General features: G+C 45.8%; 1 protein-coding gene across 1 annotated transcript in view; it reads left to right on the top strand.

Moving 5' to 3' along the window:
* The first annotated feature begins 658 nt into the window (after positions 1–658).
* The window catches only part of LOC137545347 (ankyrin repeat domain-containing protein 50-like), a 40,552-nt gene continuing 18,465 nt past the window's right edge, over positions 659–22,745 (top strand). Inside the window, exons 1-3 of the mRNA XM_068266474.1 lie at positions 659–1,337; positions 18,818–19,330; positions 22,177–22,406. Coding sequence (XP_068122575.1) covers positions 18,957–19,330; positions 22,177–22,406 — 604 coding nt within the window. The 5' untranslated portion in view covers positions 659–1,337; positions 18,818–18,956. The remainder of the gene's footprint in view (positions 1,338–18,817; positions 19,331–22,176; positions 22,407–22,745) is intronic.

Genomic DNA, 22,745 nt, shown 5'->3' with positions numbered 1-22,745 from the left:
TCACTACAGTTCTCCTTTAAGGAATGAAAGAAATCAGAGCCAGAAAGCTGCAGATGTGTAAGCTTAACATCGGTTGTATGTGAACTGATAGTAATGGCACACATGCTCAATTATGATTGGCCAATCACTGACCAATGTTACCACCTCTGTGTAGTATAAGATCTGCTCATAATATTCATCTGATGGCCTTGTACTACATGGATGGGGTAAAGTGGGTCAGTGCTTTTTTGTGATTGGCCAATCAAAATTGGATGTGTGTAGCGAGCTTCGGTGAAAGACACTAAACCAGATGCTGGTAAGGCTTACATGGGAAGTGTATGCAGCTCAGGCCACTCACACATGTCAGGAAATGCATTTGATTGGCTCAGTGCTGAGCTGCATATAATTTGCATGAACTTTTCATGCAAGCCAGAACTGTTAGCATGTCATTCCTCACCACTTATTATTATTATTATTATTATTATTATTATTATTATTATTATTATTATTATTATTATAATATCTCTTGTATGTTATGTTACAGGGTGTCATTCTTGGCGGGTGGGCGCCCTCTGCTGGCGGGAATGGACGTGCAGCTGATACTTTGTATCATACAGGCTGAGACCAGCGCTGGAGGCGGCCGGGCGCCCTCTGGCGGAGGGAATGGGCGGTGCAGGGTGAGGGGCCCCCGGGCGCTGAGTCAGAGCTGGTTGTACAGGAATGAGAGAGAGGCCGGCCGGACCCTCCCAGTGGCTGACCCAGAGACACACAGAGAGAGGCAGCTGGGGGCAGAGGGAGGGCAGGAGAGAGGCACAGAGTGCTGGAGAGACAGCTGGGGCAGAGAGACACACAGAGAGAGAGAGAGAGTACAGGAAAAGTGACTGCTAGGGCCAGGGAGAGTGCAGGAGAGACACCTGGGGGCAGGGAGAGGGCAGGAGAGACACAGAGTGCAGGAGAGACAGCTGTGGGCAGAGGGAGGGCAGGAGAGAGGTACAGAGTGCTGGAGAGACAGCTGCGGGCAGAGAGAGGGCAGGAGAGACACACAGAGTGCAGGAGAGACAGCTGGGGGCAGGGAGAGGGCAGGAGAGACACCTGGGGGCAGGGAGAGGGCAGGAGAGACACACAGAGTGCAGGAGAGACAGCTGTGGGCAGGAGAGACACCTGGGGGCAGGGAGAGGGCAGGAGAGACACACAGAGTGCAGGAGAGACAGCTGTGGGCAGAGGGAGGGCAGCAGAGACAGCTGGGGGTAGAGGCAGGGCAGGAGAGACACAGCTGGGGGCAGGAGAGACAGCCATGGGGACACAGAAGATGTGGATATCAGGAGAGGAGTGACAGAGGAGAGACCCCCAGCACACAGGTGAGTCCCCCCTCTTGCCCCTCCACAAATATTTACCCCACTCGGTTATCCTGCTGTTGTTGCCCCACAACCACTGTAACCACCCCTCCCCCAGTATTACCCCCTTCCCTGCCCCCTGTACCCTTATCCCTGACACTCCCCCAATAACCCCCCATTTGTCACAGTGCCCCCCCTTCCCCCATTGTGCATCACCACCCATGTGTCCCTCCTGTGTGTGTCATAGTGCCCCCTCATGTTTCATCGCCCATGTGTGATCTGTCACCCCCCCCCCCCCCCCTTGTGACACAGTGCCCCCATGAATGCCACCCACTCCCCCCCCCCCCCCCCGTCCTCTTGTCCCGTCAGCCAGTCAGTGGGCAGCTGTTCTGGCGGAGAGTTAGAGATTGGTGGCATTCAGGTGACAGCTCTGAGCGGTGGTCACACCTGGCAGCCCCCCTTCCTTCTCCCCTGGGGTCTCCTCCATGCTATCACCACATCCCCATACCTGCAGGTATAGATTTCTGGGTGACACCTGGCAGCCCCCCTTCCTTCTGGGGTCTCCTCCATGCTATCACCACATCCCCATACCTGCAGGTATAGATTTCTGGGTGACATGCGTGTCACCCAGCCTTACACATCCTGCTCGCCCCCTCACCCTCTGGCCCTGACATGTGTGTGCAGGACGGGTCTGGTCATGTCTGCCTCCAGCTTCCTGCTCTCACCCTGCTGCCTTCCCTGCCATTTATGACCCCAAAGGTGACCAAAAACATCTGCCGAGACTATAAAATCATATATTACAGCAAAATGCTGGCGCCACAGCGACTGACTGCAGCCCACCCAGACCCCCGACTCTGTACCCTCTGCATAGGCCTCGCCTACGCATACCTAGTGATCAGTATATACCATATACCCTGCTACGCCATGTCCTATACTACCAATACATGTAGCAATGCCTCTTCTGTAGTATTATCATTGTTGTGTATTTACTGTATATAGCACTGACATCTTCTGCAGCACTTTACAGAGTACATAGCCATGTCACCGACTGTCCTCAGAGGAGCTCACAATCTAATCCTACCATAGTCATAGTGTAATGTCCTACCATATTATTATTATGTATTCATATACCACTGACATCCTCTGCAGCACTGCACAGAGTACATAGTCATGTCACTGACTGTCCTCAGAGGAGCTCACACTCTAATCCTACCATAGTCATAGTCTAATGTCCTACCATATTATTATTATTATTATGTATTTATATAGCACTGACATCCTCTGCTGCACTGTACAGAGTACATAGTCATGTCACTGACTGTCCTCAGAGGAGCTCACACTCTAATCCTACCATAGTCATAGTCTAATGTCCTACCATATTATTATTATGTATTTATATAGCACTGACATCTTCTGCAGCACATTACAGAGTACATAGTCATGTCACTGACTGTCCTCAGAGCAGCTCACAATCTAATCCTACCACAGTCATCGTCTAATGTCCTACCATATTATTATTATGTATTTATATAACACTGACATCTTCTGCAGTACTTTACAGAGTACATAGTCATGTCACTGACTGTCCTCAGAGCAGCTCACAATCTAATCCTACCATAGTCATCCTCTAATGTCCTACCATATTATTATTAAGTATTTATATAGCACTGACATCTTCTGCAGCACATTACAGAGTACATAGTCATGTCACTGACTATCCTCAGAGGAGCTCACACTCTAATCCTACCACAGTCATGGTCTAATGTCCTACCATATTATTATTAAGTATTTATATAGCACTGACATCTTCTGCAGCACATTACAGAGTACATAGTCATGTCACTGACTATCCTCAGAGGAGCTCACACTCTAATCCTACCACAGTCATGGTCTAATGTCCTACCATATTATTATTAAGTATTTATATAGCACTGACATCTTCTGGAGCACATTACAGAGTACATAGTCATGTCACTAACTGTCCTCAGAGGAACGCACAATCTAATCCTACCATAGTCATAGTCTAATGTCCTACCATATTATTATTATGTATTTATATAGCACTGACATCTTCAGCAGCACATTACAGTGTACATAGTCATGTCACTGACTGTCCACAGAGGAGCTCACAATCTAATCCTACCATAGTCCTAGTCAAATGTTCTGCCATATTATTATGTATTTATATAACACTGACATCTTCTGCAGCACTTTACAGAGTACATATCATGTCACTGACTGTCATCAGAGGAGCTCACAAACTATTGCTACCATAGTCATGGTCTAATGGCGTACCATATTATTATTATTATGTATTTATATAGCACTGACATCTTCTGCAGCACTTTACAGAGTACATGGTCATGTCACTGACTGTCCTCAGAGGAGCTCACAATCTAATCCTACCATAGTCATAGTCTAATGTCCTACCATATTATTATTATGTATTTATATAGCACTGACATCTTCTGCAGCACTTTACAGAGTACATAGTCATGTCACTGACTGTCCTCAGAGGATCTCACAATCTAATCCTGCCATAGTCATAGTCTAATGCCCTATCATATTATTATTATTATTATTATTATTATTATTATTATTATGTATTTATATAGCACTGACATCTTCTGCAGCACATTACAGAGTACATAGTCATGTCACTAACTGTCCTCAGAGGAACGCACAATCTAATCCTACCATAGTCATAGTCTAATGTCCTACCATATTATTATTATGTATTTATATAGCACTGACATCTTCAGCAGCACATTACAGTGTACATAGTCATGTCACTGACTGTCCTCAGAGGGGCTCAGAATCTAATCCTACCAAAGTCATAGTCTAATGTCCTACCATATTATTATTATGTATTTATATAACACTGACATCTTCTGCAGCACTGTACAGAGTACATAGTCATGTCACTGACTGTCCTCAGGGGAGCTCACACTCTAATCCTACCATAGTCATAGTATAATGTCCTCCCATATTATTATTATGTATTTATATAGCACTGACATCTCCTGCAGCACATTAGAGTACATAGTCATGTCACTGACTGCCCTCAGAGGAGCTCACAATGGAATCCTACCATAGTCATAGTCTAATGTCCTACCATATTATTATTATTATTATTATTATTATTATGTATTTATATAGCACTGACATCTTCTGCAGCTCATTACAGAGTACATAGTCATGTCACTGACTGTCCTCAGAGGAGCTCACAATCTAATCCTACCATAGTCATAGTCGGATGTCCTACCATATTATTATTATGTATTTATATAGCACTGACAACTTCTGCAGCACATTACAGAGTACATAGTCATGTCACTGACTGTCCTCAGAGGAGCTCACACTCTAATCCTACCATAGCCATAGTCTAATGTCCTACCATATTATTATTATGTATTTATATAGCACTGACACCTTCTGCAGCAGTATACAGAGTATATAGTTATGTCACTGACTGTCCTCAGATGAGCTCACAATCTAATCCTACCACAGTCATAGCCTAATGTCCTGCCATAGTATTATTATTATATATTTATATAGCACTGACATCTCCTGCAGCACATTACAGAGTACATAGTCATGTCACTGACTGTCCTCAGAGGAGGTCACACTCTAATCCTACCATAGCCATAGTCTAATGTCCTACCATATTATTATTATGTATTTATATAGCACAGACATCTTCTGCAGCACATTACAGAATATATAGTCATGTCACTGACTGGCCTCAGAGGAGCTCACACTCTAATCCTACCATAGTCATAGTCTAATGTCCTACCATATTATTATTATGTATTTATATAGCACTGACATCTCCTGCAGCACATTACAGAGTACATAGTCATGTCACTGACTGTCCTCAGAGGAGCTCACAATCTAATCCTACCACAGTCATAGACTAATGTCCTACCATATTATTATTATGTATTTATATAGCACTGACATCTCCTGCAGCACATTACAGAGTACATAGTCATGTCACTGACTGTGCTCAGAGGAGCTCACACTCTAATCCTACCATAGTCATAGTGTAATGTCTTACCATATTATTATTATGTATTTATATAGCACTGACATCTTCTGCAGCACATTACAGAGTACATAATCATGTCACTGACTGTCCTCAGAGGAGCTCACACTCTAATCCTACCATAGGCATAGTATAATGTCCTACCATATTATTATTATGTATTTATATAGCACTGACATCTCCTGCAGCACATTACAGAGTACATAGTCATGTCACTGACTGTCCTCAGAACAGCTCACAATCTAATCCTACCATAGTCATAGTCTAATGTCCTACCATATTATTATTATGTATTTATATAGCACTGACATCTCCTGCAGCACATTACAGAGTACATAGTCATGTCACTGACTGTCCTCAGAGGAGCTCACACTCTAATCCTACCATAGTCATAGCCTAATGTCCTACCATATTATTATTATGTATTTATATAGCACTGACATCTCCTGCAGCACATTACAGAGTACATAGTCATGTCACTGACTGTCCTCAGAGGAGCTCACACTCTAATCCTACCATAGTCATAGTGTAATGTCTTACCATATTATTATTATGTATTTATATAGCACTGACATCTCCTGCAGCACATTACAGAGTACATAGTCATGTCACTGACTGTCCTCAGAGGAGCTCACACTCTAATCCTACCATAGTCATAGCCTAATGTCCTACCATATTATTATTATGTATTTATATAGCACTGACATCTTCTGCAGCGCATTACAGAGTACATAGTCATGTCACTGACTGTCCTCAGAGGAGCTCACATTCTAATCCTACCACAGTCATAGTCTAATGTCCTACCATATTATTATTATGTATTTATATAGCACTGACATCTTCTGCAGCACATTAGAGTACATAGTCATGTCACTGACTGTCCTCAGAGGAGCTCACACTCTAATCCTACCATAGTCTAATGTCCTACCATATTGTTATTATTATGTATTTATATAGCGCTGACATCTCCTGCAGCACATTACAGAGTACATAGTCATGTCACTGACTGTCCTCAGAGGAGCTCACACTCTAATCCTACCATAGTCATAGTCTAATGTTCTACCATATTATTATGTATTTATATAGCGCTGACATCTCCTGCAGCACATTACAGAGTACATAGTCATGTCACTGACTGTCCTCAGAGGAGCTCACAAACTAATCCTACCATAGTCATAGTCTAATGTCCTGCCATATTATTATTATGTATTTATATAGCACTGACATCTCCTGCAGCACATTACAGAGTACATAGCCATGTCACTGACTGTCCTCAGAGGAGCTCACAATCTAATCCTACCATAGTCATAGTCTAATGTCCCTACTGTAGGCTAAGCCCAATTTGGGGGAGAGCCTGTTAACTTATCTGTATGTTTTTGGGGTGTTGTAGTATAGCATTGCATGGAGGAAGTGTGTCTGGGGTGAGATGTGATCCAGGGTCCTGACGCTGCAGCCAGTCAGTATATCATTACCCCTCCAGTACTCGCTCCCACATCTACTGATCATATGTATTGCTTTATCTTCTGCACTGTCCTGCCTAGATCTATTGCTCAATCTGCCTCGACCCTCTCGTATTGCCACAACCATATCATACCAATCAGTATATAAGTACCGTTTCTAGGACAGTACATCGGATCAGTATATCGGTACCGTTCCTAGGCCAGTATATCGGATCAGTATATAAGTACCGTTCCTGGGCCAGTACATTGGATCAGTATATTGGTACCGTTCCTAGGCCAGTATATTGGATCAGTATATTGGTACCGTTCCTAGGCCAGTATATTGGTACAGTTCCTAGGCCAGTATAATCGGATCAGTATATAAGTACCGTTCCTAGGCCAGTATATCGGATCAGTATATAAGTACCGTTCCTAGGCCAGTACATTGCATCAGTATATCGGTACCGTTCCTAGGCCAGTATATCGGATCAGTATATAAGTACCATTCCTGGGCCAGTACATTGGATCAGTATATTGGTACCGTTCCTAGGCCGGTATATTGGATCAGTATATTGGTACAGTTCCTAGGCCAGTATAATCGGATCAGTATATTGGTACCGTTCCTAGGCCAGTATATCGGATCAGTATATAAGTACCGTTCCTAGGCCAGTATAATCGGATCAGTATATTGGTACAGTTCCTAGGCCAGTATAATCGGATCAGTATATTGGTACCGTTCCTAGGCCAGTATATTGGATCAGTATATTGGTACAGTTCCTAGGCCAGTATAATCGGATCAGTATATTGGTACCGTTCCTAGGCCAGTATATCGGATCAGTATATAAGTACCGTTCCTAGGCCAGTATATCGGATCAGTATATTGGTACCGTTCCTGGGCCATTACATTGGATCAGTATATCGGTATCGTTCCTAGGCCAGTATATCGGATCAGTATGTAAGTACCGTTCCTAGACCAGTATATCGGATCAGTATATTGGTACCGTTCCTAGGCCAGTACATTGGATCAGTATATCGGTACCGTTCCTAGGCCATTACATTGGATTAGTATATCGGTATCGTTCCTAGGCCAGTATATCGGATCAGTATATTGGTACCGTTCCTAGGCCAGTACATTGGATCAGTATATATCGGTACCGTTCCTAGGCCAGTATATCGGATCAGTATATAAGTACCGTTCCTAGGCCAGTATATCGGATCAGTATATCTGTACCGTTCCTAGGCCAGTATATCGGATCAGTATATCGGTACCGTTCCTAGGCCAGTACATTGTATCAGTATATCGGTACCGTTCCTAGGCCAGTACATTGGATCAGTATATAAGTACCGTTCCTAGGCCAGTATATCGGATCAGTATATCGGTACCGTTCCTAGGCCAGTACATTGTATCAGTATATCGGTACCGTTCCTAGGCCAGTACATTGGATCAGTATATAAGTACCGTTCCTAGGCCAGTACATCGGATCAGTATATCGGTACCATTCCTAGGCCAGTACATTGGATCAGTATATTGGTACCGTTCCTAGGCCAATATATCGGATCAGTATATTGGTACCGTTCCTAGGCCAATATATCGGATCAGTATATCGGTACCAATCCTAGGCCAGTACATTGGATCAGTATATCGGTACCGTTCCTAGGCCAATATATCGGATCAGTATATCGGTACCGTTCCTAGGCCAGTACATTGTATCAGTATATTGGTACCGTTCCTAGGCCAATATATCGGATCAGTATATAAGTACCGTTCCTAGGCCAATATATCGGATCAGTATATAAGTACCGTTCCTAGGCCAGTACATCGGATCAGTATATCGGTACAGTTACTAGGCCAGTACATTGGATCAGTATATTGGTACCGTTCCTAGGCCAGTACATTGGATCAGTATATAAGTACCGTTCCTAGGCCAGTACATTGGATCAGTATATTGGTACCGTTCCTAGGCCAGTACATCGGATCAGTATATTGGTTCCATTCCTAGGCCAGTATATCGGATCAGTATATTGGTACCGTTCCTAGGCCAGTATATCGGATCAGTATATTGGTACCGTTCCTAGGCCAGTATATCGGATCAGAATATAAGTACCGTTCCTAGGCCAGTACATTGGATCAGTATATCGGTACCGTTCCTAGGCCAGTACATCGGATCAGTATATTAGTACCGTTCCTTCCTAGGCCAGTACATTGCATCAGTATATCGGTACCGTTCCTAGGCCAGTACATCGGATCAGTATATCGGTACTGTTCCTAGGCCAGTATATCGGATCAGTATATTGGTTCCGTTCCTAGGCCAGTACATCGGATTAGCATATTGGTACCGTTCCTAGGCCAGTACATTGGATCAGTATATAAGTACCGTTCCTAGGCCAGTATACCGGATCAGTATATAAGTACCGTTCCTAGGCCAGTACATCGGATCAGTATATCGGTACCGTTCCTAGGCCAGTACATTGGATCAGTATATATCGGTACCGTTCCTAGGCCGGTATATCGGATCAGTATATTGGTACAGTTCCTAGGCCGGTATATCGGATCAGTATATCGGTACCGTTCCCAGGCCAGTACATTGGATCAGTATATCGGTACCGTTCCTAGGCCGGTATATTGGATCAGTATATTGGTACAGTTCCTAGGCCGGTATATCGACTCAGTATATCGGTACCGTTCCCAGGCCAGTATATCGGATCAGTATATCGGTACCGTTCCTAGGCCAGTACATTGGATCAGTATATTGGTACCGTTCCTAGGCCAGTATATCGGATCAGTATATAAGTACCGTTCCTAGGCCAGTACATTGGATCAGTATATCGGTACCGTTCCTAGGCCAGTACATTGGATCAGTATATCGGTACCGTTCCTAGGCCAGTACATCGGATCAGTATATAAGTACTGTTCCTAGGCCGGTATATCGGATCAGTATATTGGTACAGTTCCTAGGCCGGTATATCGGATCAGTATATCGGTACCGTTCCCAGGCCAGTACATTGGATCAGTATATCGGTACCGTTCCTAGGCCGGTATATTGGATCAGTATATTGGTACAGTTCCTAGGCCGGTATATCGACTCAGTATATCGGTACCGTTCCCAGGCCAGTATATCGGATCAGTATATCGGTACCGTTCCTAGGCCAGTATATCGGATCAGTATATTGGTACCGTTCCTAGGCCAGTACATTGGATCAGTATATCGGTACCGTTCCTAGGCCATTACATTGGATCAGTATATCGGTATCGTTCCTAGGCCAGTATATCGGATCAGTATATTGGTACCGTTCCTAGGCCAGTACATTGGATCAGTATATTGGTACCGTTCCTAGGCCAGTACATTGGATCAGTATATTGGTTCCATTCCTAGGCCAGTATATCGGATCAGTATATTGGTACCGTTCCTAGGCCGGTATATCGGATCAGTATATTGGTACCGTTCCTAGGCCAGTATATCGGATCAGTATATAAGTACCGTTCCTAGGCCAGTACATTGGATCAGTATATCGGTACCGTTCCTAGGCCAGTACATCGGATCAGTATATAAGTACCGTTCCTAGGCCAGAACATTGCATCAGTATATCGGTACCGTTCCTAGGCCAGTACATCGGATCAGTATATTGGTACTGTTCCTAGGCCAGTATATCGGATCAGTATATTGGTTCCGTTCCTAGGCCAGTATATCGGATTAGTATGTTGGTACCGTTCCTAGGCCAGTACATTGGATCAGTATATAAGTACCTTTCCTAGGCCAGTATATCGGATCAGTATATAAGTACCGTTCCTAGGCCAGTACATCGGATCAGTATATCGGTACCGTTCCTAGGCCAGTACATTGGATCAGTATATATCGGTACCGTTCCTAGGCCAGTATATTGGATCAGTATATAAGTACTGTTCCTAGGCCAGTACATTGGATCAGTATATCGGTACCGTTCCTAGGCCGGTATATCGGATCAGTATATAAGTACCGTTCCTAGGCCAGTACATTGGATCAGTATATCGGTACCGTTCCTAGGCCAGTACATCGGATCAGTATATAAGTACCGTTCCTAGGCCAGTACATTGGATCAGTATATTGGTACCGTTCCTAGGCCAGTATATCGGATCAGTATATAAGTACCGTTCCTAGGCCAGTACATTGGATCAGTATATAAGTACCGTTCCTAGGCCAGTATATCGGATCAGTGTATAAGTACCGTTCCTAGGCCAGTACATTGGATCAGTATATCGGTACCGTTCCTAGGCCAGTACATTGGATCAGTATATTGGTACCGTTCCTAGGCCAGTATATTGGATCAGTATATTGGTACCGTTCCTAGGCCAGTATATTGGATCAATATATTGGTACAGTTCCTAGGCCAGTATAATCGGATCAGTATATTGGTACCGTTCCTAGGCCAGTATATCGGATCAGTATATAAGTACCGTTCCTAGGCCAGTATATCGGATCAGTATATTGGTACCGTTCCTAGGCCAGTATATTGGATCAGTATATTGGTACAGTTCCTAGGCCAGTATAATCGGATCAGTATATTGGTACCGTTCCTAGGCCAGTATATCGGATCAGTATATAAGTACCGTTCCTAGGCCAGTATATCGGATCAGTATATAAGTACCGTTCCTAGGCCAGTATATCGGATCAGTATATTGGTACCGTTCCTGGGCCGGTATATCAGATCTGTATATCGGTACTGTTCCTAAGCCAGTATATCGGATCAGTATGTAAGTACCGTTCCTAGGCCAGTATATCGGATCAGTATATTGGTACCGTTCCTAGGCCAGTACATTGGATCAGTATATCGGTACCGTTCCTAGGCCATTACATTGGATCAGTATATCGGTATCGTTCCTAGGCCAGTATATCGGATCAGTATATTAGTACCGTTCCTAGGCCAGTATATCGGATCAGTATATAAGTACCGTTCCTAGGCCAGTACATTGGATCAGTATATATCGGTACCGTTCCTAGGCCAGTATATCGGATCAGTATATAAGTACCGTTCCTAGGCCAGTACATCGGATCAGTATATCGGTACAGTTCCTAGGCCAGTACATTGGATCAGTATATTGGTAGGGTTCCTAGGCCAGTACATTGGATCAGTATATAAGTACCGTTCCTAGGCCAGTACATCGGATCAGTATATTGGTTCCATTCCTAGGCCTGTATATTTGATCAGTATATTGGTACCGTTCCTAGGCCGGTATATCGGATCAGTATATTGGTACCGTTCCTAGGCCAGTATATCGGATCAGTATATAAGTACCGTTCCTAGGCCAGTATATCGGATCAGTATATTGGTACCGTTCCTAGGCCAGTACATCGGATCAGTATATAAGTACCGTTCCTAGGCCAGTACATTGCATCAGTATATCGGTACCGTTCCTAGGCCAGTACATCGGATCAGTATATTGGTACTGTTCCTAGGCCAGTATATCGGATCAGTATATTGGTTCCGTTCCTAGGCCAGTATATCGGATTAGTATATTGGTACCGTTCCTAGGCCAGTACATTGGATCAGTATATAAGTACCGTTCCTAGGCCAGTATATCGGATCAGTATATAAGTACCGTTCCTAGGCCAGTACATCGGATCAGTATATCGGTACCGTTCCTAGGCCAGTACATTGGATCAGTATATATCGGTACCGTTCCTAGGCCAGTATATTGGATCAGTATATAAGTACTGTTCCTAGGCCAGTACATTGGATCAGTATATCGGTACCGTTCCTAGGCCGGTATATCGGATCAGTATATAAGTACTGTTCCTAGGCCGGTATATCGGATCAGTATATTGGTACAGTTCCTAGGCCGGTATATCGGATCAGTATATCGGTACCGTTCCCAGGCCAGTACATCGGATCAGTATATCGGTACCGTTCCTAGGCCGGTATATTGGATCAGTATATTGGTACAGTTCCTAGGCCGGGATATCGGATCAGTATATCGGTACCGTTCCGAGGCCAGTATATCGGATCAGTATATCGGTACCGTTCCTAGGCCAGTACATTGGATCAGTATATTGGTACCGTTCCTAGGCCAGTACATTGGATCAGTATATCGGTACCGTTCCTAGGCCAGTACAATGGATTAGTATATCGGTACCGTTCCTAGGCCAGTACATTGGATCAGTATATCGGTACCGTTCCTAGGCCAGTACATTGGATCAGTATATCGGTACCGTTCCTAGGCCAGTACAATGGATTAGTATATCGGTACCGTTCCTAGGCCAGTACATTGGATCAGTATATTGGTACCGTTCCGAGGCCAGTATATCGGATCAGTATATCGGTACCGTTCCTAGGCCAGTACATTGGATCAGTATATCGGTACCGTTCCTAGGCCAGTACATTGGATCAGTATATCGGTACCGTTCCGAGGCCAGTATATCGGATCAGTATATCGGTACAGTTCCTAGGCCAGTACATCGGATCAGTATATTGGTACCGTTCCTAGGCCAGTACATTGGATCAGTATATTGGTACCGTTCCTAGGCCAGTATATCGGATCAGTATATAAGTACCGTTCCTAGGCCAGTATATCGGATCAGTATATTGGTACCGTTCCTAGGCCGGTATATCGGATCAGTACAGTTCCTAGGCCAGTATATCGGTACCGTTCCTAGGCCAGGACATCGGATCATTATATCGGTACCGTTCCTAGGCCAGTACATCGGATCAGTATATCGGTACCGTTCCTAGGCCAGTACATTGTATCAGTATATAAGTACCGTTCCTAGGCCAGTACATTGAATCAGTATATTGGTACCGTTCCTAGGCCGGTACATTGGATCAGTATATAAGTACCGTTCCTAGGCCAGTATATCGGATCAGTAAATCAGTACCGTTCCTAGGCCAGTATATCGGATCAGTATATTGGTACCGTTCCTAGGCCAGTACATTGGATCAGTATATCGGTACCGTTCCTAGGCCAGTACATTGGATCAGTATATAAGTACCGTTCCTAGGCCAGTATATCGGATCAGTATATAAGTACCGTTCCTAGGCCAGTACATTGGATCAGTATATTGGTACCATTCCTAGGCCGGTACATCGGATCAGTATATAAGTACCGTTCCTAGGCCAGTATATCGGATCAGTATATAAGTACCGTTCCTAGGCCAGTACATTGGATCAGTAAATCAGTACCGTTCCTAGGCCAGTATATCGGATCAGTATATTGGTACCGTTCCTAGGCCAGTACATCGGATCAGTATATCGGTACCGTTCCTAGGCCAGTACATTGTATCAGTATATAAGTACCGTTCCTAGGCCAGTACATTGGATCAGTATATAAGTACCGTTCCTTGGCCGGTACATTGGATCAGTATATAAGTACCGTTCCTAGGCCAGTATATCGGATCAGTAAATCAGTACCGTTCCTTAGCCAGTATATCGGATCAGTATATTGGTACCGTTCCTTAGCCAGTATATCGGATCAGTATATAAGTACCGTTCCTAGGCCAGTATATCGGATCAGTGTATAAGTACCGTTCCTAGGCCGGTACATTGGATCAGTATATCGGTACCGTTCCTAGGCCAGTACATCGGATCAGTATATAAGTACCGTTCCTAGGCCAGTACATTGGATCAGTATATAAGTTCCGTTCCTAGGCCAGTATATCGGATCAGTGTATAAGTACCGTTCCTAGGCCAGTACATTGGATCAGTATATCGGTACCGTTCCTAGGCCAGTACATCGGATCAGTATATTGGTACCGTTCCTAGGCCAGTACATTGGATCAGTAAATTGGTACCGTTCCTAGGCCAGTATATCGGATCAGTATATTGGTACCGTTCCTAGGCCAGTATATCGGATCAGTATATTGGTACCGTTCCTAGGCCAGTATATCGGATCAATATATTGGTACCGTTCCTAGGCCAGTATATCGGATCAATATATTGGTACCGTTCCTAGGCCAGTATATCGGATCAATATATCGGTACTGTTCCTAGGCCAGTACATCGGATCAGTATATTGGTACAGTTCGTAGGCCGGTATATCGGATCAGTTATATCGGTACCGTTCCTAGGCCAGTATATTAGATCAGTATATCGGTACCGTTCCTAGGCCAGTACATTGGATCAGTATATAAGTACCGTTCCTAGGCCAGTATATCGGATCAGTATATAAGTACCGTTCCTAGGCCAGTACATCGGATCAGTATATCGGTACTGTTCCTAGGCCAGTACATCGGATCAGTATATCGGTACCGTTCCTAGGCCAGTACATTGTATCAGTATATAAGTACCGTTCCTAGGCCAGTACATTGGATCAGTATATAAGTACCGTTCCTAGGCCGGTACATTGGATCAGTATATAAGTACCGTTCCTAGGCCAGTATATCGGATCAGTAAATCAGTACCGTTCCTTAGCCAGTATATCGGATCAGTATATTGGTACCATTCCTTAGCCAGTATATCGGATCAGTATATAAGTACCGTTCCTAGGCCAGTATATCGGATCAGTGTATAAGTACCGTTCCTAGGCCGGTACATTGGATCAGTATATCGGTACCGTTCCTAGGCCAGTACATCGGATCAGTATATAAGTACCGTTCCTAGGCCAGTACATTGGATCAGTATATAAGTTCCGTTCCTAGGCCAGTACATTGGATCAGTATATTGGTACCGTTCCTAGGCCAGTATATCGGATCAATATATTGGTACCGTTCCTAGGCCAGTATATCGGATCAATATATTGGTACCGTTCCTAGGCCAGTATATCGGATCAATATATCGGTACCGTTCCTAGGCCAGTACATCGGATCAGTATATTGGTACAGTTCGTAGGCCGGTATATCGGATCAGTATATCGGTACCGTTCCTAGGCCAGTATATTAGATCAGTATATCGGTACCATTCCTAGGCCAGTACATTGGATCAGTATATAAGTACCGTTCCTAGGCCAGTATATCGGATCAGTATATAAGTACCGTTCCTAGGCCAGTACATTGGATCAGTATATCAGTACCGTTCCTAGGCCAGTACATTGTATCAGTATATCGGTACCGTTCCTAGGCCAGTACATTGGATCAGTATATCAGTACCGTTCCTAGGCCAGTACATCAGATCAGTATATCGGTACTGTTCCTAGGCCAGTACATTGGATTAGTATATCGGTACCGTTCCTAGGCCAGTATATCGGATCAGTATATCGGTACCGTTCCTAGGCCAGTATATCGGATCAGTATATTGGTACCGTTCCTAGGCCAGTATATCGGATCAGTATATTGGTACCGTTCCTAGGCCAGTATATCGGATCAGTATATTGGTACCGTTCCTAGGCCAGTACATTGCATCAGTATATCAGTACCGTTCCTAGGACAGTACATCGGATCAGTATATTGGTACCGTTCCTAGGCCAGTATATCGGATCAGTATATCGGTACCGTTCCTAGGCCAGTACATTGGATCAGTATATCGGTACCGTTCCTAGGCCAGTACATTGGATCAGTATATCGGTACCGTTCCTAGGCCAGTATATCGGAACCGTTCCTAGGCCAGTATATCGGAGCAGTATATATCGTTACCGTTTCTAGGCCATTCTACCAGAGTCCACCTGCACTTTGTCAGTCACTAGGGGCCCAATGACAATATTTGGCGTTTTTTATGGTGTTGTTTACATCGTGGCTCGTCCAATCCCAGAGTCGGGTATTCTTGAAAATAATCTTTGCGGTGTCGCCGACTCTTGTGAGTGGAGAAGCTCCTAAAATCGTTTGTCTTGCAACTGGATTGGACAGACCGACAGGGATGCTCATCCGGATCCGGGTACCCGGGTAAACCCGGGTATCTGACCATTTTTCCGCTATCTGGGTCGGATCCGGATACCTGGGCCATCCGGGTAGCTAGCTGCATAATCCGGATACCCGCGGGTATCCATCCAGATATCTGGATCCGGATAGTGTAACTAGTAAGGAGATGATTTCATTCAGCCAATCAGAGGGCTCCCAGCAGAAGCCCTAGCAACCAATCACAGAGGGGAACTCTGGCCAGCCCCACCTGACCTCATTGAGCCAATCAGAGGCCTCCCAGCCTAAGCCCTTGCACCCAATCACAGAAGGGAACCCTGGCCAGCCCCCCTGTATAGCAAGGAGGGCTGGCATGATGAGACAGATCGTCCTGGCTTGTGTGGCTGGCTTGTCACTGAGAGACATTCTCCAGTGCTGCTAGCTTAGCAAGTGCTTTATACAGTGATAAACCTAAAGCTTTGGGTGCTAAACACCTTCACTACACTATTGTTCTATTGTGTTTTTAGCTAGCTAGTGTAATTGTTTGATTTCATTCACTCAGTTAGGTCGTGTCTGTGTGTGCTGTGCAGGCCAGCAGGACAGTATAGGGAATAGGACGATTACTGTGTTATTGTATTGTAGTTAGTACTGCAGTTAGTTGTTATGGCGACGGCCTGGCGGGTACACACGGTGCGTTCCCGCACTCGATTTCCTGCTTGATTCCCGTCGACTCGATTATTTCCGACATGTCCGATTTGCGTTTCGATGGATCGTTAGGTCGATTCGCATGTAAAGTATGCCAAACTGACCTAACAATCCATCAAAACGCAAATCGGACGAGTCGACGGGAATCGAGCGGGAAATCGAGTGCAGGAATGCACCGCGTGTACCCGCCAGGCCGCCACCATAACACAGTGTGCACTGTCTGTCCTCTACTCTGCGGTCTGTCACTCCGTGCTGATTTGATGTAAAGTCCAACCCCGATTTTATTAAAGTAAAAGTACCCCACATCATCTGGTGACATCATCACGTAAAAGTTGTACTATGTCTGCTGACACAGGCAGCTGGGGGAGGAGCAGCAAGGGCAAGAGGACAGGGAGCAACATTACAGCCACCCTCAGAAGGTGTGCCGTGTCAGTGCCGACCCCAGCGGGCAGCCCAGAGCCCACCCTCAGTCAGCGAGCTTTTCGCTCCAGGCGCCGCGATTAAAATCAGGGCTGTTAGCCGCAAGGAGTTTGAGGAGGATGTTCTGGGTTTTGAGGAGGGGGGGTATGATGTTGATGATGGGATGAAGGACCGTGACTACCATCCACAGGATGGGAATGTCAGCTCTGACTGAGGAGGAGGATGCGTCGGTGGGTTTGGCACGGAGGATCAGCATTGCAGACAGTGGCCGTGGAATGCGGGACCCACCACATCCTTCTGCCGCTGCCACCAGCCGCACCACTCAACCTCCAACCGCCACAGGGAGAAAAGCCGCAGCATCCCATTCAGGCCGCAGGGGAATCTTCACCTCCCCAATCTGGCTGCCACGGTGCCACAGGCCACTGCTGCTGATACCGCCACCTATATTCAACCCAAAACACAATTGCGGTGTCATTTTTTGGGAGAACTGCCATGTCCCAGTTGTGCGATTGGACTTTGGACACAATGTGGGCTGCACGACCGCTGTCTGGAACCTAGGCCTGATGTTAATTGACAGCTTTTTTTTGTTTTTTTTTTTCATTTTATGTCTACCAAATAATGAATTAGTATTTCCCTTTAAAAAAACATGATGCTACATACATCATTTACCCTAAAAACCATTTTTAAGCTATTTAAAGGGCACTTCCGGGTTTTCTATCCGGATACCCAAATAGGTCGGGTACCCGCGGGTAATTTGGTCGGATCCGGATATCTGGGTACCCGGATCCGGACGGGTAATAAAAAGCACTACCCGAGCATCCCTGCAGACCGACTATTTGATACTAATCTGTCCACTCCTGGTGTTTGTCTTTGAAGGCTTTTATATTTAACTGTCGCTGTTCCTGAGCTGAACCTTGAATGTCCTTTAAGCTTAGTACACACAGCCAATTTTGATTGGTCAATGACTGGACAGTGTTACCTCCTCCGTGTAGTATGAGAGACAACAGGATTTTTCAATACTATCAACAGATTGTAAAAATAAGCTTTTATACTTTGTGGTAGTGATATAATTGACTAATGATCAAAACTGGATGTTTGTACCAGGCTTATATGTCCCTTGTTTAGTTTTTCATTGTTTTTATTTTCTCCGTTTTATAGGTTTTCTGGATCTACCAGTTCCTGCAGTCTCTATGCCCCCTCTTCCTGGACTTGGTAATATACTCAGTGGGAGCCGATCCTTTGTCCCCGTGATGTCCACTGGTCCACTGATGGCAAGTCTCCCTCCCCACCCGCAGAGATGACAAGCAGCGACCTGCAGGGACAACCCTTCTACTGCCGAGAATGGGCCATTCAGAGACTTCAGCACTGCCTGGAAGGGCTGGGGGGAGCCCGGGCCCCCGGCATCATGATTACAGGGGCCCCTGGGGCAGGGAAGACAGCCCTGTGTACAGAGGTCCTCTGGCCATCCTCAGAGGCCGGGAAGAACTCCAGGCTGAGCTCCCGTGTCTTGGCATACCACTTCTGCCAGGCCCACACACACACCAGCCTGGACCCGCTACATTTCATACAAAGCCTCGCCCGCCAGCTCCGCCACAGCCCCCTCATCCGAGGCTACCATGGGGAGGTCGACACCAGCGCCTGTAAAGGGGATCTGAGAGAGATATTCAAAAGGTGAGGAGGTTCTGTGTGTTACCTATCTATAGAGCATAGGTAGTGTAATTATCTCTGCATGCCCCTCCCCTGAGGATCTACCATTTCAGTGTCTGCCTCCTAAGAGCCGCTCTGGACTGTATCTCCAATCCCTAATCCTGATCTTCCACCCTGAGGATTTGTAATCGCAGCAGCTGTCTCCTAAAAGGTTCTGTAAACAATCTGTAGTCGTATCACTGCATGGGTTGAGACCCTCCCACGAGGATCTCTTATGTATCCAGTTGTAGACCAGCCCGCCCCAAAGGATTTGTGCCTGTGTCTTTGATTCATGTTTCACCCTCCAGGGATTTTGTATTGCATTATTCTTTTGATTGTTTGCTCTCAGACGGTCACTGAGCTCCTCCCCTAAAGATCTGCAGTCTGTCCATTTGTAGAGTGTATGCTCCATTTCAACCATCTGACATGTGGCATTGTTCCCTCCCCACCCTGATTCTAAGATGTAACAGTACTAGGTCTGCACAATGTATATCGATTTAAAATTGAAATCACGATGTTGGGCACGACGATTACGTAATCGCGAAGGTGGCGATTTTTGAAAATGTGTATATTTTTCCCGCGTCCGCCCCAACCCGACATTACCCACTGCGTTCCACGCGTATAATGGTAGCGCAATTCACCTTCTGGGATCCCCCGCAGCCTTTTTCTACTTCCTCTGTCAGTCACGTTGGTAACAGCGCCCCCTGTGTTGACGTAACCGCATGTCAACACGGGGTGCTGGTGCTAACGAGATAGGTGGCTGGGAGAGGAAGAAGGTGGAAGCCGCCAGTGTCCTCCCAGAAGGAAAGTGGTTACTATGCCTGCTCTCCCCCCTGCCGCTACATCTATGCTGCCTGGCTACCTATACTGAAGGCACCTACCTAGCTAACCCATGGGGCAGCTATACTGGCGGTACCTACCTACCTAACTAATGTTTACTTGTTGCAACTATACTGGCTACCTACACTGGAGGCACCTACATAGCTAACCTATGCTGGGGGCAACTATACTAACGGCACCAACCTGGCTAACCTATACTGGGGACATTGTGAATTTAGTGCTAAAAGCTTAATTTGATGCTTAATCATGAAAAAAATCTAAATTCCAATTTCTGAGAGAAAAATCGCAATTTCAAATTTTTCCTAAAATCGTGCCGCCCTAAACTACTCTCCATGCGACCCAGCACTGGTTTCGATAGCTGTGCGTATCTAGCCCAGATGTTTGTAGTGTTCCTCTTTATAGGCAGTGTAGCCCTGAGATGGTTTATATTGTTTGTGTGGTGGTATGGCGTTGCTGACTGCTTATGTGATGCAGGTTGGTGTTTGTGATAGGTTGTCTTGAGAGAATTGTCTCCTCCCTGCAGGGTGGTCCTCTTGACTGATTTGTCCTCTGCTTGCTTGATGTTGAATGAGCTATCCCTCCCATGAGGATCTATTCCTCAATAAGCTGATAAACTGCCAGCCCTTTGGGTCCTCCAGGGAATCGGCTATGTGTGTTCCTCCCATAGGGCAGGCCTGGACGATTATAGGAAGAGATTGAATTTCAATTCGATTCAAGATTTTCAATAAACGATAGGTCAGCACACCGATGGTGAGTAGGCGTTCCCCCAATATAGGTAGCCACGTATAGTTGTGCCCCAGTATAATTCAGCCAACTATAGGTCCCACAGTATAGGTAAGCTAGCTATGCTGACATGTCCTCTTCTTACAGGGTGGTCCTCTTGACTGATATGTCATCTTCTTGTACGGTGGTTCTCTTGGTTGAGTTGTCCTCTTTTTTCAGGGTGTTCCTCCTGACTGACATGTCCTCTTCTTGAAGGGTGGTCTTCTTGGTTGTGTTCTCCTCTTCTTGCAGGGACGTCCTCTTGACTGACAATGTCCTCTTCTTGCAGGGCGGTCCTCTTGACTGACATGTCCTCTTCTTGCAGGGTGGTCCTCCTGACTGACATGTCCTCTTCTTGTTGGGTGGTCCTCCTGACTGACAATGTCCTCTTCTTGCAGGGTGGTCCTCTTGACTGACATGTCCTCTTCTTGAAGGGTGGTCCTTCTGACTGACATGTCCTCTTCTTCCAGGGTGTCCCTCTTGGTTGAGTTTTCCTCTTCTTGCAGGGTGGTCCTCTTGACTGACATGTCCTCTTCTTGCAGGGTGGTCCTTCTGACTGACATGTCCTCTTCTTCCAGGGTGTCCCTCTCGGTTGAGTTGTCCTCTTCCTGCAGGGAGGTCCTCCTGACTGACGATGTCCTCTTCTTGCAGGGTGGTGCTCCTGACTGACATGTCCTCTTCTTACAGGGTGGTTCTCTTGGCTGACATGTCCTTTTCTTACAGGGTGGTGCTCTTGGCTGACATGTCCTTTTCTTACAGGGTGGTGCTCTTGGCTGACATGTCCTCTTCTTCCAGGGCGGTCCTCTTGACTGACATGTCCTCTTCTTGCAGGGTGGTGCTCCTGACTGACATGTCCTCTTCTTACAGGGTGGTCCTCTTGGCTGACATGTCCTCTTCTTACAGGGTGGTGCTCTTGACTGACATGTCCTCTTCCTGCAGGGTGGTCATCTTGGTTGAGTTGTCTTCTTCTTGCAGGGTGCTCCTCCTGACTGACGATGTCCTCTTCTTGAAGGGTGGTTCTCTTGGTTGAGTTGTCCTCTTCTTGCAGGGTGGTCCTCCTGTTTGAGTTCTTATCTTCTTGCAGGGAGGTCCTCTTGAATGACATGTGCTCTTCTTGCAGGGAGGTCCTCCTGACTGACAATGTCCTCTTCTTGCAGGGTCGTCCTACTGACTGACATGTGCTCTTCTTGCAGGGTGGTCCTCCTGACTGACATGTCCTCTTCTTGCAGGGTGGTCATCTTGCCATTGGCTGAGCTGCCTCCTCCCTCTCAGAACCTCTTGTTGCTGGTGGACTCGGTGGACGAGACGTGCTGCTGTTGTCATTCGGATGGATTTGGGGCGGAGTCGAGCTGTACCATCGCTGAGCTGCTGGCTGATCACCACGAGCTCCTCCCCCCATGGCTGTTACTGGTGTGCTCCGCCCGGCGTCAGAACAAGACCGTCACCAGGATGTTTACAGGTGACGCAGAGGATAGACATGGCTGAAGGTCCACCCACATGACTGCTGTCACATTTCTCCCAGAATCCCTCACATCTCTTCTGCAGAACATACGGCACAGAGCAATGGGGGTGATGAACAGAAATGGCGCAAGTAACCTCCTGTAATTCGCACTGTTTTCTCAGCGTGCCTTAATTATAAGAGTCAGCATGCTACGCGCAGTAGTGGCAGCATAGCGTGGATAATTAAAGAGGAACTCCAGCCTAACAAACATACTGTCATTAAGTTAAATTAGTTATGTTAATTAAAATAGATAGGTAATATAATCTCTTACCCACCCTGTTTTAAAACAACAGGCAA

The sequence above is a fragment of the Hyperolius riggenbachi genome, chromosome 2 (genome assembly GCF_040937935.1).
Source record: "Hyperolius riggenbachi isolate aHypRig1 chromosome 2, aHypRig1.pri, whole genome shotgun sequence".
NCBI lineage: Eukaryota > Metazoa > Chordata > Amphibia > Anura > Hyperoliidae > Hyperolius > Hyperolius riggenbachi.
This window is presented reverse-complemented; position numbering and strand designations above follow the sequence as displayed.